General features: G+C 34.4%; 2 protein-coding genes across 3 annotated transcripts; one reads left to right on the forward strand and one right to left on the reverse strand.

The window, feature by feature from the left end:
• The first annotated feature begins 3,145 nt into the window (after window positions 1–3,145).
• Window positions 3,146–15,303, forward strand: LOC127877339 (uncharacterized). The gene is made up of 12 exons (XM_052423080.1): window positions 3,146–3,371; window positions 5,895–6,071; window positions 6,616–6,755; window positions 7,808–8,047; window positions 8,439–8,567; window positions 9,771–9,977; window positions 10,642–10,804; window positions 11,471–11,648; window positions 12,009–12,744; window positions 12,862–13,070; window positions 13,816–13,961; window positions 14,767–15,303. The coding sequence occupies exons 1-12, from the start codon at window positions 3,275–3,277 to the stop codon at window positions 14,904–14,906; spliced, it is 2,562 nt and encodes an 853-aa protein (XP_052279040.1). The 5' UTR covers window positions 3,146–3,274; the 3' UTR covers window positions 14,907–15,303.
• Window positions 15,304–15,315: 12 nt separating this feature from the next.
• Window positions 15,316–19,143, reverse strand: LOC127865051 (cathepsin S-like). Of its 2 annotated transcripts, XR_008042454.1 has the most exons (5): window positions 18,860–19,143; window positions 17,741–17,930; window positions 17,050–17,255; window positions 16,540–16,771; window positions 15,329–15,870 (listed from the first exon to the last, which is right to left on the reverse strand). XR_008042454.1 is itself a non-coding variant. In XM_052404935.1 (4 exons), exons 2-4 carry the CDS (start codon window positions 17,774–17,776, stop codon window positions 15,860–15,862), a joined length of 279 nt encoding a protein of 92 aa, XP_052260895.1. In that variant the 5' UTR covers window positions 17,777–17,930; window positions 18,860–19,143; the 3' UTR covers window positions 15,316–15,859. The 2 variants fall into 2 exon arrangements, 1 of the variants encoding a protein (XP_052260895.1); XM_052404935.1 differs by lacking the exon at window positions 17,050–17,255 and having other exon boundaries at window positions 15,316–15,870.
• Between the last annotated feature and the right edge of the window lie 711 nt (window positions 19,144–19,854).

Consider the following 19,854-nt stretch of genomic DNA (forward strand, 5'->3'; position numbering starts at 1 on the left):
TAATTTTTTTATTTACCACAATGTACAAATACAAAGTTTTGATAAATTGGGTAGAAACTTTGCGCTTTTCGAGGTGGTTTTTTTAATCGATTTTATGATAAATTAATTCAGAGCGGGCTGTCTGAAACAGAAATTATGGATTCCAAATATCTGAGTAAATTACCCATGTATACATGTATTATATAAACACGGAACTGCATTCTTAACGTTACTTGATGATGATGATGATGATGATGATGATGATGATGAGACGACGACGATGACGATGATGATGATGAGGAGGAGGAGGAGGATGGTTAGGATGATGAGGATGATTATTATTAATTTATTATATATTTATTTATTTAGTATTAAATTGCTGTTGTTGATAATGTTGATGTTAATTAGTGGTACAGTTTGTTGTTTTTTTACTGTTTTCCTAATTATAACAAAATTTTAGCATATAATTAACTACATCAGAGGAAAAGTACAACTTAAACATGTGCCATTATAAATAATTAAGACTTATTTATTCAAATACATATTTACTGCAGGTGTACCTCTATATTAATTAATTGCAGCGCACACACGCACCCGTTTTATGTGTAACAACATCTTTTCTTGCATCTTTTCAGCATGAACTGCAAAATGGATGCACAAATAGGTGCATTATACGAAGCAGTAAAACAGCATTTTATCAAGTACAGTCACGCGCCGATATTTTTCTTTCTAGTGCAAGAGCACAAGCTATAATGGCTTGCTCAACCACGATCATCTAGATGATATATCTAGGTTTGGGCATAAACAGCGTTTGCATGACTAACGCATTAAAATAGGTATGTTGGAGTAAGATAGGTGCCCGCCTGCAAATTACTACAATTGTGTATGCTTCGAATTTATTTCAAAACGAGGGCCAATGGTCATAAGGTTCTCAGCTGAGACCCCAGGGAATTTAACTGTTATGACATCGTAGTGTTCACACTGGTTCACTACAGACTTGATAAGGAAAACTGTCCCGACACCTTGCACATATTTCAAACTTGGCCGATGTATAATTGGAGAAAATTTCTGACCAAGTTACACGACGATATAGCAATATATGTGGCCCCTAGACTGTCCATATGCTTTTCCCTTTATTCGATCCATTAACCTAGATATTAGCCACATGTGACTTATTTTCAAACTATGTCGAGATATCAATGGTATAAGTATTTTGGCCAAGATTTATACAAATTGCGAAATCATGTAGCATCTTGAGTGTCCACAAGACAAATATTGACGTCTATGACGCACGACGGACGAAGCTCCACGTACGACGGTCAAAAGGCGATCACTAAAGCTAACATGAGCACATTGCGCTCAGTCCAGCTAACCAGTCATCCAAAGTGAACACACTAACGGTTGAGGCAAAGTTGGCACGCGTGCCAAAAGCATTTTCATGATACGCCCTGTTATTTTTCTTCAAACGGGCGTTTAATAATAATTCAATAAATATATCGTCGCGTGAACTTTCACACTAAGGGCGGCGTCTCATACAAAGTATGACATGTTATCAAACCGACTGCTAGCACTATAAAGTGCTTATATATTTTGTAACAAATGGAAACTAGCTAATCCACACTATTTTTTAAGTTATTAAAACGCCGACGCAAGTGAAATTCAAAGCGTTTTGAGAACAGCCTTTAATCGATGTTGAGAAACTTAAAACACGTTATTGTAATGCTTAATATATTATTATATATTATATTATTAAGTAAAAAAGATTTCCGATAGTAATTTTACGACATAAACACAGCTCAGTTATGTACGTGTACCTCGAAGGTAAATTGAACCCAAATATAAACAGAGAGAAACTCCATTTGCATCAGCAGGGGATCATTTGTATTATCACTTAAAGTTCCTTTATTTTAGGCAAGTGATCAATTGCCATTCATTTTAACAGTGACTTTTACGTACAATTAAAGATTGGGCAACTCGTTTGAATATAGGGCAATTTATACGCAAATGATATAAAAAGCATTATGCATGTTCAAAAAGGTAAACAAACACTAAAGCGAATTATAATTAACACAAACGATAAGACTCCAACATACTAAATAAACATACACGGCTATATGCGAAACGTTCAACGAAAAAAATATATATGCTTTGATCATGAATGAATAAAATCAAATATGTATATTCCACCGAATCCAACACATTTTCTTTTTATTTTATGCTTTTTTTTCACCGTTTATTTACATTATGAAAGAGTTTAACTTGAGAATTTCGCTTGAGTAATAACGTCACTTTTTAACGAATAAAAACAGTGAATTATCAGTTTTAATCCTCTGATATTTCTCTATAAACCACATGAAAGCATACAATAAATAGTTAAAATTAAGTGAATATGATTTAATGTAGCAACCATGATCGCAAACTCTATGGCTAATTAGGCGAATATGATTGAAAGAGCAATCATGATCGCAAAATCTATGGCTAATTCAGTGAATATGATTGAATTTAGCAATCATGATCGCAAATTCTATGGCTAATTAAGCGAATATGATTGAATGTAGCAATCATGATCGCAAACTCTATGGCTAATTAGGCTAATATAATTTAATGTAGCAATCACGATCGCAAACTCTATGGCTAATTAAGCGAATATGATTGAATGTAGCAATCACGATCGCAAACTCTATGGCTAATTAAATGAATATGATTGAATGTAGCAATCATGATCGCAAACCCTATGGCTAATTAAGCGAATATGATTGAATGTAGCAATCATGATCGCAAACTCTATGGCTAATTAAGTGAATATGATGTAATGTAGCAATCATGATCGCAAACTCTGTAATGGCTAATTAAGTGAATATGATTGAATGTAGCAATCACGATCACAAACTCTATGGCTAATTAAGCAAATATGACCGAAAGGAGGACAATGTTCAAAGTCCTAAACTGGAATACCTAAAAAGTTTGAGATCGGCACAAAAATTAGGGTCGGTTGCGTAAGTGGAGACAAAAAAACTCTTTTTACATCTTACATTAATTGCTAATGCATGAAATAGTTCAAAACCCCTCAGAAGAATCTATCTATCTACCGTTGGGAAATATTCTTCCTAAGTGCAGTCAGCGCTTTGATAATCGACTCTTCTCATATCATATATGTTTACAACTAGAGATTACATAGTCATAGAATCTACTCGATTGATAATGGGAAGATTCGTCCACACGAGTGGACACATAAACACGAAGACTTGTTAATCTTTTCTCGTGTCATTTATTTAAATGTTCAAAACCGAACAATATGGTTGAGGAAAAGAACGAAGACTGGACCTTCTCAATAAAGGATTTAACCGAAAAGCAGCATGTGACATTCACGGGGCGAGGGGAGTACTTCGTAGGTATAAGATTTATGTTTAAATCGTATGAATATACCTTTGAGGTAACTTTCGATTTCATAAAACAGCAAACAAACCATAGGTTAATATTGAACATCTTTAAACACCTTTTGCATAAATATTTACATGTTAAACATTTGTGCAATGGTTTAATTTTATGAAACATACGATAATAGGAAGTGAAAATTACTAACTATATACGCCAACATGCATTTCAAAATATTCAAAAATGTTTCTACGATGTAAATGTTTATCAATATGAATGCGCTAAAAATAGCTTTCATGTTGTTCTGATTTCACATTCGCGTTCACTATACGAGAAAAAATGTGGGTGCATCTCCGAATGAAATGGTATAATACTTGATACATTTAAGTTACAATGGGTATGCATGTTACATCATTTAAGACATTATATCTATATTGGCGCGTAGGAAAAACACACCCTGGTTTTATCCTGCCTATCAACAAAATTTACATTTGTTATACGTATATTTAAAGCGGGTATATACGATTTTGTCAAATATTAATGAATTTATATAAAATGTGTAAAAAATTATTATATATATATTTCAATATAAATTAAAATAAAAGTTAAGAAGAACATTTGTCGAAAAATGCGAAATAAGCCAGATATTTAATTCTGAAATTGAAAACGGCTGTACAGCCGAATTCGCCAGCATGTATACCATACATGTACGATGTGAATCTAAACTTAGTTTAACGGTTTATTTGAATTCCCGCAACGATATATATTCATACGACACACGAACACTAACTCCGATCCTTATACAAAGACGAATGCTTCGGTTATTGTAGGAAAATATGTACGTCACAATCGGCTCGGGGCGCTAATTTGTCTTTGCTGCATTTTATGAAATTCGGCTTTAATGTATAATTTTTCTTTCCCATTTTATGTATTGTAACATATTTTATCAATATATTATAATTAAACACATATACAAAATCGTATATACCCGCTTTAACTTTGGACGACGATTATTATTGGGTCTTTATACTAAGAAAATATTATATTTACGTTCAAATGCATATAAAAACATAAAAAAATATTAAACCACAACATTCAGGGTAGCAATTTCTTCGTTTAGTCTTGCTTTTTATTTAAACCATGCAAACTCATCCCAAATATAATGACTAGAAATGTATTTATATGCCCGAATATCCGCTAAACGACAAGACTTGACGAGCGCTTTATGCCATATAAGTATAGAGTACATATTTTAGAAAATAGTGTGATAAAATAAATCAGTAGTCAGTTTGTTGTGGTAATGGTTTTAACAGAAAAAATGCAAACATTGATTCAAATACTGTGTACAGGCTACGTAACATACACATTGACAGTGATGAATATGTATTAAGCGGTTACATATTGTCTTATATCTAGTGCATATTTTAAATAGTTTGCATTTTTTAAGAACATAATTATGCATAAACAGATCCCAATAAAGAATCGAATTAATACACTGAAGGTATAACGTAAATTATTATATCGAGAAATCTCCTTCTTAAAGTAATGTTGCATGGACAAATACATATAATATGGAACACGTCTTCTATCAATCTCTTGCACGACGGTCATTCCATATGCGAGCACGGAACGACAAATCTGCATGGAGATTGGTCTTCTAGATCGTAACTTCCATGATACAAAAATATCTTTCGTTTCTTGGTATATTTCTAGAAATATAACGGTCTGGTTAATAAATTCTTGTTTCTGACAATCACAAAACAAGGATCCGCGCCTAAGCTTTGCCGAGGATAAAAATATTTTGGAAATGGAGAAACTCTGAGAGTCTAAGGAACGCTCAAGTCACAGCTTATCAAATTGTTAAACGAGTCTGGTCCAGTCTTACAAAGCCAAGTCATCCAGTCGATTAAGAACTGGGTAATACATTAATTAAACCATTAGTTCGGATGTCCTCTTCAGCTGCATACTAGCAGATGCGTTTCTTACAAAGACCATTGCTTTTAATAGCCCAGATACCGTATACCATCAATGACGTAGTACAATTAAAAAGGACAGTGTTTAAAGTAAATAGAGCCTTTTGATTATCAAGACTGGAACCGGATTAATTTCAGTATTACGGTCTAAACTCCATCTTATATCCAAAGGCTCTTGCACATTGTTTTCATATTTTTCTAACTGCAGGTGTTTTCTCGTTTTTCTAAACATCGAAGGAACCCGTCAAGTAAGAATCAACGCTGATTGTCTCGACGTACAATTTACCATACATGTAAATCCATAGCACAGCATTTTGTGGCATAAGAATAAAAAAGTACAGTATTTATTTCGTTTAAAGGAAAAACAATCAAAGTAAACCAGTACAAGGCTGTCGTATCGTCCTTATTAACGACGTTGTTTTACTCGAAATGTTCAATTCTTCATGTGTATGACCAATGCAGTTTGAGGCAGCAGTATTACGAATATGCTAATAACATCTCTTATTGCTTAATGTATATTGGATGGATTGCCTCAAACAGTGACTTACATATACTAAAAAAATTCAGGGCTGACCCAGGCATGTGCGTTAGCAGTGGAACGTGACGTAGACAATTTATGCGTACCCTTACTTCATCTCACTATCAACAACCTAGGCGGTTGCGTCATCGCTTGTGGCAACAAGGACTTCCCATGCGGCCTTAGCAACGGCGAGGCACTTTCTGGAGAAGTTACACTAGTCACTGGTAAGCAAATACAATAACACGCACCGTTACTTTGAACTGTTCAAAACTTTGTTAAGATACTAAAATAGAAGTTTGTTCCATATGAACACTGTTTTGCACATATTTGATTTAGATTTAGATTTAAAACACTGCTTTCATAGATATATTTATTGGTAGTTTAAGTCTACGACTTTAAATATACACATAATACATTTCATCATTTGCCCTTAAATGCCTTACTTTACATACCATATTTGTTAAAATCTAAAGAGGACTGAAGTGAAAAACATTTCGCAATTTCAACACGAAAAATAATATATATATATTTTTTAAATCTTTATACCAGATGATTTAGTTTTTATATTTCACAAACATGCATGTTTAATATGATATTACGACTATTAGAGCAAATTCAAACATTGCAATATATCTTAAATACTATTCTTATAACATTGTTATGTCATTTTTTTACAACCCGATTATTTCAAACTGCATAGCATTTTATTAAACGTCTACATACACACTGACTATTTCAAATCAGTCATTTAATTTGGTTCTGGCACAGGTCTTGTGCTAGACATAGCCGATAGACAGCTACAATTCTTCGAAGGCCCTATCCCGAAACCCAGAAGAAAACTCCCACGTACCCCTGGGGCATTCATACAGGACACCCCTCCTTCAAAGCCTGCTAGACGCACGGACCACGTGAGCTTTGTTTTGAGAAATACATTCACCTATAGTATTTAAACAGATACAAAAATACATTTACTATGTATATTTCAAAATACTATTTTCGTTTGTAATTCAATAACATAAACTAATTGAATATAAAAAACACAATGAAACTCCAGAAACTATATCAGAATAAGAATTATTGTTCTCATCAACTGCTTTATAACAACGCAAACTGTAAACATATCATGATCAAAAGTGGGATCAACGCATTGAAACAGTCTAATCACAGCATATGGGTTCTAAACCGGTTTAAGGGCCAGCCGAACCTTACCCCAGAACTTATCACAAACCAAACGGAAGTATCCACATGCTTACCTGTATGCAGTGTTTGCGTTCAAGCCGTGAGCTGATCTTATAACGTAATGATAATCTCGAATACACAAAAAATAATTGCCTTTGTATCCCTGTGACACAGCGAAAATTCACCGAAAACATTACTTTTAAAGGCTCATTTTTGTCTATAAGAATTAAGATAGATATGGAAACATGTCATTGATTTCATTATACCATTTTACGTTTTGATTTTTAAAGTATTTTTATTTTCAAAGTTACTTTTGACCTTTATTAGATGATAAGAAGTATGTTTATTGAATTAGGCGGTGTTTACATTACTAACACACATTAGTAGATGACTATAATTCGATCAAAATATTCGTACTCAACCAAGTTTGTTTAGGACCTACACTTTTGTTTGAACCAAGTCACAGGAACTAAGTTGAATTTTCGAGAAACGCGCACACTGAGTAATTGTATGGATAAACTACAGATATAACATAATTGTAGCTTTTAACAAGTAACGTTTTTAAAGATAATGTGTTGAATAGCTTACGTGCAGTTGTCGGTCGCTAAAAAAAGTACATAGAAAAAGCATTGTACAATCAATAAAAAACTGGTGCACGTTTTAAGTATGAGCCTGGAAATTCTTTGTGAAAATTCCAGGAAAAAACACTATTAAACTATTATTTTATCGCCAGAGTACTTGCAAATATGATATTTCACTTAATGAATATATCACAAAACAGGAACATCAAAATGGCGAAGAAACGGAAACCGGAAAAGAAAACAAACACGAGGAAAACGAGCAGTCTGAAATTCAACCACACACAATTGAACGCAGAATGTCAGAAGATCCACACTTTGAGCTTCAGAGCCCCGAACAAGTAGCCATTGCAGCGGCGAGTCACTTCATCAAACAGCTTCGAATGTTCACCGATGCCAATGTTACTTCCAAAATGGTCGACGATGTATTTAAGTTATTTGTGGTAGGCATACCGTTAAATACGCATTCTTGTTAAGTAATATATTGAAAGACGGTTGAATGGCAAACATTTTTAAATCGTACAGCTGTCTTTCATACATATGTAATGCTGGCATTTTTGTATCCAACACTTGTGATTGCTTTCTACCAAGGACGATATTTATCTATTATCTAAATAGAACATACCGATTAAACGTTAATTAACAGCTAAAATATTGACTACAATCCTTTAAATTATGATGGAATGTATTTGTGACTTAACCCGATTGAAAGCATTAACAATTTCATTCGGATAAAGATGTAGATACAGATTTGAATGGATATTGTAATAAAAATAATTATTTCAATAACAAGTCATGTCCGTAACACGAATTTTTTGTCAACTGTATTTAAAGGACACAGTTGAGTCTTGTCCCGAAGTGTTCGAGATGTATGTACGCGAGATGGCCAGCGGGAAGAGCGTGGATCGTCCAATGCACGCGCCTGCTGTGAGGGTTATTATTGAGATGCTGAAATACACATTGGTAATACGCTAATACTATATCATTGTTTATTGTCTTCAATAGTTATTAGGTAAAATGCTCAATGCAAATTGATAATACTATATCCTTCAATAGTTTTACGCTCAAGTACACATTGGTTATATACTTATACTTTATCACATTTTATGGTCTTCAATATTTTGACGCTTAAGTACACATTGGTTATAGACTAATACTATATCATTTTATGGTCTTCAATCGTTAGACAATTACGTACACATTGGTCATACGCTGATACCATATCACTTTTTAATTTCTCCCACTAGTTGGCAGCTTAAATACACTCCAATATAGTATGACGCCGATACTATATAATAGTTTATTGCCGTCTATAGTTCGGAGATCAACTAAACAATGGTTATACACTTTTATTTAATGATTTCCGGTGGTTTATAGAGAAATATCAGTGAATCAAAATTGATCATTTCACTGTTTCAAACAGTGAAAATTAACAGTGAATATTATTGATAATTTTCACTATTTATTGTGAAATGACGTCATTTTTTACGAAATGACGTCATTATCCCATTATCCTATATTCTTTAGTTAAACTCTTTAACAATGTATACAAACTGTTAATAAAAGCATAAAAGAAAAAGAAAATATGTTGCATCTGGTGGAATATCGATTTTAATTCACTCGTGATCATAGAAAATATATCTTTTCACTCGTGGCTGCGCCACTGGTGAACATATTATTTTCTATGATCACTCGTGAACTAAAATCGATAATCCATCGAATCCAACAAATATCCTCTAGATCTATATACTATATCACAGTTTATAGTCGCCACTAGTATAAAAATCAAATACGAGTTGGTAATACGCTAATAATGTATCACAGTTATTGTATTCAATAGTAAAAATCACAACTACGCATTTTTAATGCGCTAATACTATATACCAGTTTATTGTTTTCAATTGATAGCTCAAATGATTGTCCATTGATTTTCATTAATATATACTGACATGTTCATACATTTGAGCAATGAACTTGCGCAGTTTAAAGCTGAACCCTTCTCAGACGCGTTCACGCTCAATGACACGTTCATTAAGAAATACTTAATTACGTGTAATTATAATTGCAATGCAACTTGGTAATTACACAGACTTCTCATAGCGCATTTAACATATTCGTCATTGAGCTTCAAATACTTGTTAACCCATTCCTAAACGGTCTTTGTAGGACCCAGTCGAACGCGTGGTTCTGATTCTGGACCTTCTACGGACGTTCTCTCACTTCGACGCCAACCTTCCTACACTGGTGCAGCTCCGGGCGTCCGCCACGGTTCTCGGTACGATGACAGCACTCAGGGACGTAGTCGAGGTACAGCGTTACGGGGCCGATATCCTAGCAAAGATCGCGCTCTACCAGCCGAGATTGGACGAGAAGGTTTGAAATTATGTCAGCAATTAAGTTATATGATAAAGCTGATGTAGTTTTTATATGCTTTCCAAATGGCTCCCGCATGGATAAATAGTCCATATAATTAATATGTATTAACTATTAAGTATGACAAACGTTTCATCAAATACTTATACATTGTTGAACGACAGGCGAAAAAAATCTCCTTTAATACACAACATAATAATTGTAACATATCGGTAAGAGTATTGCAAGCAACGTAGAAGCCCCCTACCGAATTATTTTCACATTGTAGTTTTTCTGTACAGTTGTAATGTTTCATAATAAAATCAAATATCCATGTAGGTATTGAACATTTCCAGAAGAGTTTGGAAGGCACATCACAATGTGTGTGTAAATTTGACGGATATTTGTTTGTTTGTGTTTGTTTGTTGTTGTTGATAAACGAAAGGAATGCTACTTGATTGATGGATGCTTTTTTATGAAAACAAATAATTGATAACATATCAAAATAAATTGCATTATATAACCACATCCGACAAACATTTAACAGTTTTGAGTTTCTTGTTTTACAAGTATTCAAGCCAACAGTTGTAAAACGCACATTTTATAATTGCATAAATGTTAAACCCTGAGACAAACTCTGAAGCTGTCCCTAATCAAGCTACACAATATATAACCATAACCGCAGCCCACTATTCGCGAGGTGGCAGTGGATGTCCTACTAGCGGCCGTCCGACAGCTCAAGGCCGACCTCCAGCTGGCCAGATCCGTGAGCAGATGCATGGCCAACCTTGCGAGCAGCATCACCCAGCTGCTCAACAACAGCATCGACAGACTGGCAGAAGACTCAGGTAAGCCGATAGAAAAAAAGGAATTACACGTTTACAGATAAGTGCGTCAAGTTATCTTTTGAATCGGGGCCTGACGAAGAATAAACAAATAATGCTTTTGCTTGACTCTGCAAGTTTGGTAAAAACCGTAGAGGAGTGAAATGGTTCGTCTGCCTTACATCAGCAAGAAAAAATCTTGCGTTTATGTGACGCTGCCAAGTTCGATATAAACCTTACATGAACAGTGAAATGGTTCACTTAGGTGCCTAAATTGGCATGGGCAGCTATTGTGCTTGATATAAATAGTAAAAAGCAAAAGATAACTCGGATTGAAACTCTTATTGGCGCGTTTATTTGGGAGACATGATATAACTTTAAATAAGATTACTTAGCTGCAGGTACCGTGTAACTGGTCGTGTACATTATCAGATACTTGCGTGCGTATGCCATGCATCAAAACATGAGTGCAAAGATGATTGCGTAATTCACCAAACGATGGAGTGTACGGACACGTTATCCGAAGCAAACATTTCACGCAACTTTTAAGATTAATGACTCAATCTAAGCTTTTAAAGACGCTTCTTAATTTTCCTGCTTTATCAAGTTAGGTAACACATGTCAATTTGAAACATGATACCTTCAACAGTTAAGCAATAATTTTATTATGTTTAAATCTTTTCTGTCCAGAAAGGTCAAGTCCTCTTTCACTCAATTGCGTTTCGACTTATGAGAAACTTTTACAACACGTGTTCAAGGAAGCTATTCCGGTGGTGCAGACTTCTATGAAACAGTTCAACACTGACGTCGGCGTTTGCACAGAGGGCCGGAAGCTCATCTTTTTCTACGGAAAATTTCCTCAACTCGAGTATGTCTTAAAATGAGATATTCAATGTTGCGTATCTATACACCCTTAGTTTGTTTTGTAATGATTTGCACAACGTTGTTATTTGATCAAAACAATACACATTTCTCAATTGTTGTATATTTCATACGAAAATTTAAAAGAATATACTTACATGCATAATATTTTATGTACCACTTTATATTTTATATTTGTTATATCATCTTAAAGAAAACATCAATGCCAACGGAAATGTTGCTTGTGTAACGGTCATAATTGGGCATCACAATATTTTGTTCGTACATGCCCCACACCCTTTATGCTACTTCATACTTCAGTAGCTCCTACTTATGCCTTCTTAAACACTTATCATTTACATTTTAGGCAGAAGTTATCGTCTTTACAACAAGTGTGTCGGGAACCAATTTCGGAGGACATTGACGACATATCTGCCCAATGGAATACTGACACGGACATTCTATTGGTAGAAAGCTGGAAACAGAAACCTTCGGGTATAATGAGAAGCAAAGGAAGACCAGTAAAACAAGAGGGCAAGAAAATCAAGTTCGTTGACCTTGAACGCAGTGACAACGCTGAAAATGATTCAAATGACTATGAGAACGATACCAGTGGCTCGGATAATGAAATGCGTGGACTGAAGGTCAACGGAATGGCACCGAATGACGCTACCAAAGCAAATGGAAATCATGAAACTCAAGTGAGAGACTCTGTCCAGCATAAATATGTAATTAATAGTGATCAATTGATACCTGTAGTTGAGCAACAAATAGAACATGACTTTGTTATTATTAACCCATTAGAGACCACAACGAACACATTCAGTAATTTACCACAAACCGAAAATGTTACCACACATCAAGAGGATGCACCGTTCGAAACGGATTCAAAACAAGACAACGGTGCATCCGAAACAACTCTGCCGTTTCCCAACGAAGAAACACATTTTGGCATGCGTGAAACAGATACAAGCATAAAGAAAGAGTTGCATCAACGTGCTAAATCGGAATCTGCAAGTGAAGATGAAAGTGTAACACTTGAGCAATCCCATGGCTATTTACCTCCAGAGGTGGTCTTTTTGGAAAAGTTAATTCTTGCTCAGGTAATGTCTTTTCTCCATACATGATCCCGAAAATATTTTATCATCTTGTTGAAGAGTATACTCTTATGTTAACATTGCAATGCCAGGCTTAATACATACCTCTTGATTTTTTTGCAGATAACTGTATACGCTGGAACCCTAGCTTTCCAGGGAAACGACTCTCAAGTTTTGATGATTATAGACAAGCCCGTCACAGAAATGTTAGAGTCAGTAGGCGCTAATGCTGAGTTGGTGGCGTTTTGCAAACGGAAACACGGGGACACCACAACACTTATGGATGTTGACCCTTCGCTTATCATTAGCGTTATAGATGCGGTCAGATACAAGTGTGTAAACTCGCAACGACTAACCATAATTTAATAATCATTCTAATTTTGTCTTGTAATTTTAAACTAGCATAAATACGTGCATTATAACAAATTGTGAATTTTGACTGCCTTCTGGTATAAACGTTGCATTATACAAATATGCAATTATATACTTTATTTAAATAGTATTGATTTATAGGATGACATGTTTTCAATGAAAGACAGTTGTTATGATATTCTTTTCTCGACGTGTGTGCAGAGAAGCACTTGTGTTCATGTAGAAATCACTGATATGTTTTAATATCACATAAAACAGCGGGAAACGCCCGCGAAGGCGGGATTCACTCAACTGAAAAAAAAAACGTGTGATATTCGATACATGTCGAGTTCTTTCTTAAATATCACATGGCTTACTTTTTTTCTTTAATGCATTTAGCGTATAATGTTCTTGAAGGAATTGTAAGACTTTGGGGGTACCTGCGTGCTAAATCCTATCTTGTCTACAGCTGAAGGTTTAAATTAAATAACATAAAAGTTGCAATCACTATATCGTGATCTAAATAACATGCATAATATGGACAGAAACATATCGGATTTAATGATCAGTGAATAGTACAGTTTGAGAAAACCCAAGTAATCAAAAATACAAGTACCTATGTAGAATAAAAAGTAAAGTGATTTGCATTAGATATATAGAGATAAAAAGTAAAGTGATTTGTATTAGATATTAATCCTATGTTGGTTTGAATCTTTTCTTAAATAGGTCCGTAATGACTGATCTTGTGCGCTCCACTGTTATCGACCTCATCAAACATGTATCGAAAAGAATGCGGAAACCAACGCTGGAGATGGCGTACGCGTTCTTGGGAGATATCTTCAGCGATGATGTTATCGCAAACAATATAGCAGGTTTGTTAGATAAAATGCAAATGACCGTGGTAGTTTTCAGATGGTAAAAGTTGTGAAAGATGTTAAATAAATTTTGTACGAGAGTCATGATTGATTTGAAGCACTGTAGAAGAAGTGTCTGGTAGTGTTCGATGTGAGCAACGTTTTTGTTTCCCCGTGCAATAATTACAGGAGTATGTTTTTGCTGACCTGCAAAGACTATCTTCATCTTACCTTAAATGACATTGTTGATTGTCATTTTGAACTTCAAACTGGAGATGGCGCACGCGTTCTTGAAACATACATTCAGGGGGAAATGTAATCGCAAACAATATAACATATGCGTTAGATAACATCTTACGTACCATGGTAGTTATGAAGCGTTTTTATGTTGTATAAAAATGTACACATTTAGATAAAGCAAGGACCGGTATTATGTTATACACCATATAATATCCATATACGGTCACATTTTTTATAGAAACTTTATACTTTACCGATACAACCAATGATAACTTATTTACATGATATTTCAACCATTGAAATGTCAAGACGAATTCATACCACTCAACAATAATGCGCCTTAAAATTGCCTTAATGTACGTGATAACACAAAGTATTAATATATAATAAGCATAAATCAGAAACGGCTTATTTAAAGATAGATTATACGTATATCAATATTTTTGTAAGTCATAAATCCGTGTATTAGTTTGTTAAATGCTCCATAGAAGTAACGATGCAACACCGTTTCGATTAAGTAGTATATAGTCCATACAAATTATATGTAAATATTAAATACATTCACTTTTTAAAACTTTTTCAGATGGCACATTTCTTTGCGAGTTGCATGAAAGCCTACAGAACGTCAATGATAAACTAACACCAGCAATAGTGGAAGAAATTCAAAAACGATGCGGGTTTCCGGGGCAAAAAATCGTTAATAGTGAACGGTCAACAACGTGACCATCCTATTGAAAATACTGAGACATGTAAGAAACGAATGGCAGACATAAACAGAACACTATTTGAAGCCATTCCAACAGATAAATGGTCTGTTTCGAAAAGTTCTGGTAAACATAAAAACGTTAGAGGAAGTATCGATTGATGGTATATGTGAGCAGCCATACAAGTGTTCACTCGTGCAATAATAATAGGAAAAAAGGGTGTTTGCTGCTGCGCAGCATTTTTCTTCTTTCATTTGGATTGCATCGTGATTGTTCTTTTCAAACTTCGAAGAGTATACATATTAAATATTTTATTATCAATCATTATATATGTACCATAAATTGAAGTAATACTTTCTTGTAAACCAAATGTTACTAACTGACTTGTTCTCGTCCAATTATACACATATATATATATATATATATATTTATTTATTAATATTTATATACATATATATTGGTAAACATGAATACGTTATCAATTTAAACATGTTGTCTGTTAATCTTATCACGCCCCTATGCTTGCTTGATATTTCGATTTGCAAATAGGCTGTGACCAATTATATTCAAATCTTTCATTACTTTGCTCATGCTTTCGAAAAAGCTTTATATTAAATTATCAAACTTACACTTTATGGTAAACTTATTTATTTAAAAAATGCGAATTCCGAATAAGTTCAGTATTACGTAATAATGGGATTTATGCATCATTCAACCAATAAGTTCAACATTATTGGGTCAAAAATGGCATTACATTAAACATAATTTCATTATAATGTGCATAATTTAAATTCATACACAGGATACGTTGTAAATATCATTGACATAAAGATAGCATACAATAAAGGTAAACACTACTTTGTTTCTTTGTCCACAAGAATAATACAAATATTAAACTGGGTATGACGTTAAGCTTGCAATGCCACACATATTGCCTTTGTTGCGTGCTATGTAAATATACCCCTACATACCTCAGTTGACGCCTGCAATAAAGACAAAAAGTACAGTTCATGTATGTCTACGAAGCAGTAAAATGCTCGAGTAAACGGTTGTTTTGATTTATTTACACAAGGGTGCAGATATGCGTGATATTTCAATTTGTGTGGCATTTCAAAGTTTTAAAACAAATTAGCCTGAACTGAAAAAAATGTTATTTGAACGTAATATTTGATTTAAATGAAAATCGGTCGGCCATTATTCATCAAATTACATGTATATATTACAAAAAGATAAGACAGCGACCTGTTATTCTTTATACATATCCAGTGGAATCAATGCAATACAATCAAGACACAGGAAGACCATTTTTTGTCTCTGCTATTTCGATCTATCCACTTTTATCGACGCAATCAAATCAAGACAAAAGAGGGCATAAGTTTTCGATAGATCCACCGTAAGATACGCAATCTAATTGACAAAAGAAGACCATGGAGTAGCTTTATTTTTGCCCTAGTTGTTTCGGTAGATCAAGTAACTGCAACGCAATCAAATCCAGACAAAGGAAGACAAAGATTTATCTCAAGCTGTTTCAACAGATCCAGTGAAATATGTTCAATTAAATCAAGATAAAATAGGACCTAGGATCGATCATGTGTTATATACGAAATAAAATCAAGTCACCGTAAGAGATAAAAAGTAATATAATATTTTACCCCAGTTGTTCCGGCAGATCCAGTAGTCCATGCCGTTCAGGGACCCATACCCAACCACCTGCAATGGATAATTAACGGAGGAGTTGGGGCACTGCGGGTCGCTGTATATGCCATCCTGGTACAGTTTGAACGACGATCTTGTCGCGTCCACTTCCGCTAGCACAGGCGTGAGGTACACGGCCGATTTTATTGTCTCCTCGTCGCCTATTGGTACCTTTTGTCCTCCCGAGACCTGCAGCAATTAAGCGTTTCCAGTTAAGTTGTAACTGAATCACTATGATAAATTATCAATGACACTGGGATGATTATTTTTATGTGACTGAAATTCATTTCAAAATATTCAAATAAACGAATATACTTGGAATACCATAGCGAAGTATAAATAAAATATCGAGTTGAAGAAGGACGCGCTTGCAAGTTATTTAGATACACTAAATTTTTTAAACGCAAATCATCTTAAGAACGTTAACATGCAACGAACATTCTAATAATGTTGAAAAGATGAGCTACCTTTGCAACGGCGTCACAAGAACGGTTATAGCAGTGTCCATAAATCAAGGGATAGTCCTAATTGGCGCAAAGGCCGCCAATTTGTTGAACACAATCAAATAGAGTATTGTAAGAGAATCCTGAGTAAGTGCAACAGTCGTGCATGTCGGCGGCACTCACTGTAACCAGGTCCTGGGTTTTTATAAAGTTAAAGCTCTCAACGCATCCTGTGAAGAGTATAAAATACCTTTTCAATAACTTGAGGAACTAGTTAATTAAACATGAAATAATTGATTTAACTTTGCAAGATAACCTGTGCCGAGTTGCTTAAAACAGATCAGTGATCATTAGACTGTAATTACACTTGTAAAATAAATGTGTGTTTTTTACAAATGAATTTTAAATGAATTTTCGTCTTTATATGTATATACATATACTAATACATAGTGCCAGTTACGCGGTCTCGGTAGTGTTCAGACTATACTTACGAGGTCAATATAAAAAACGGGGTCTGTATACAACCCCACATTCTGGGCACCTTTAATAACTATTATTATATTTATATATATTTATATATTTAAGTATGAAATAAGCACTGCTTTATACAATTTATTTTATTTTCGTTTGCAATTAATGTACTGTAAGCCTCATTGGCCGTACAAGGTTTGAGCATACAAGCACAGTTATACGAAGTTTATTTAAAATGCCATACCTCCGGCTGCATAGGAATAGGCATCCAATGGCCCATATTCTCGTACTGGGGTCACTGCCCCTTTAGTTCTCCAATCCCAGGAATCGGGAACCAGTGTGTCAATGAAAGATACTGTTTTATCGCTCGCGGGCTGGAATCGTAAGGTATCTGCCGTCGACTTGGAAGAGGCAATTTGGGCGCGTTCATACACCTGCAGGTGTTTCAACACAAGACATTCATACATGTGAACATGATAATACCTTTCAATTTAAAATTTACATTATTGTTATAAATATACGATGTAGAGTAGTGCATTTTTTTGTTTTGTACGAATATCTATATTAAAAGTGTTAACGGATTGCGGGAGGAAATACTTTTCGTCGCTTTATTGCTATAGTGCTCTATTTTCATTTTGTTTCAAAAATGAGTTTTTTTTATATCGCTGTATTCGTGAGAACGAGATCTTTAATATTACGTAATCGAATTCAAGATTCAGCCGTCACAGAAGAGTTTTTTCGATTTCATTTTCAAATGCTCTATCCCCAATTTTCGATTTCATTTTGCTCGATCTCCCTTATTTTTACAAACGGGTGAATGCTGTACTGCACCATCTCCGGGACTTAGAGCAAAGTAGAATTCACGCTCAGATTAGCCTATCAATTGTCAGAATTTTTCTCCATACATAAAATTGCAATTAACATTAACATATAATTTACTAAAGTGAATATTTAATTATATTCATATTCTCCGTTTGCTGCTAAACACTTTAATCCGGTATATTGTTGTCCACATACGTGCATAAATAAGTGCGAAAATAAAGTATAAACCTTTACATGCGTTTTTCTCCAAAAAATGAAAATGGTAGTTAGAGCACTAAAGCAATAAAGCGACGTTTTGGTATTTGAATTACTATGACATGTTTTCATGTAATGTGTTTATGTGATAAATCTACCGTGTTTATGGGGAGTTCCTGATCAAGTGTTTTTTTTAATGATGACCATTTGTTTAACTTAAGACTACTATTAATTGTTTATACGCAGCAAGATCGTTTACAATATCTTTCACACAATTTGCAAAAACTGCCGTTAAAAGGCGCCATTTTTTTAAATCTTACGATAAATAAAAAAAATCGACAATTACCTCATCCGCAAGGAAATTCAGTGCCATGCTGAAAGTTGAATCCTTTCGCGATTTGTGTTATAGAACACGCCAGTTATTACGCCCCCACGTTTGCCTATGTTTAAATTCGCTAACGCGACTTGGATACTTTTTCCCGTTCATTCGCATCCATTCTTGCCATGCTTCGTCCAGTGCTCTGTCCGAAAGAACCCCAGTAATATGAACACCGAGAATGGCGAACAGTATCTTTAGTAAATGCATTATGAACGATAGAATGCAATCGATTTATTTGCACGGGACATATATTATTATGTTATCACAAACACAATGCGATGAAATCATGTACTTCGTTTTACATTTCAATAAAAACTCATCATATGATCGTGTATCGTAATTTGTGCTTGTGATAGTGGTTATATTATCTTTGTTTATGTTAACTTGTGAACTTTGTTATAATCATCAGTATATAGTATTATTATAAAAAAGTAGTCCATCCGAAGTCATGTGATTTCAAATCGCATGATCATGAAATTCAAAATGATATCCAGAAATCAGATTTAAAAACAGTTAATTTTTTGCCTATATTTACGCGAATCATTGCACACAAACACAATTCTTATTCTTTGTTTCACATTTTCAAACCTTAAATTCACAACTGTCGTCATGGATAAAAAGGACTTTTGGTTGTATGAGTGATAGTATGACCTTTGTCAAGCTTTTGTTAATTAGATGTTTTTAGATACCTGTACATGACTATCACCAATTTTTATTTAGTTATGTACATTGTTATAAATTGTTCATTTGGTCATTGTCGGCTCAGGTACTATATTTTAGTACCCCATGTACTATTAAGTATAGTAAAAACTACCCGGGGTATGAAAAATAAACTAAAAAGTACCCCCAATTATTGCCAGTTGCCTTAAACCGTATTTTCCTTAACCGGGTACATGGCAGTATACTAAAGAGTACCCGGGGTACTTTCAAGTAAGGTACATGTAGTGCCTGAACGGACAACA

This window comes from Dreissena polymorpha, chromosome 1 (assembly GCF_020536995.1).
Source record: "Dreissena polymorpha isolate Duluth1 chromosome 1, UMN_Dpol_1.0, whole genome shotgun sequence".
NCBI classification, from domain to species: domain Eukaryota; kingdom Metazoa; phylum Mollusca; class Bivalvia; order Myida; family Dreissenidae; genus Dreissena; species Dreissena polymorpha.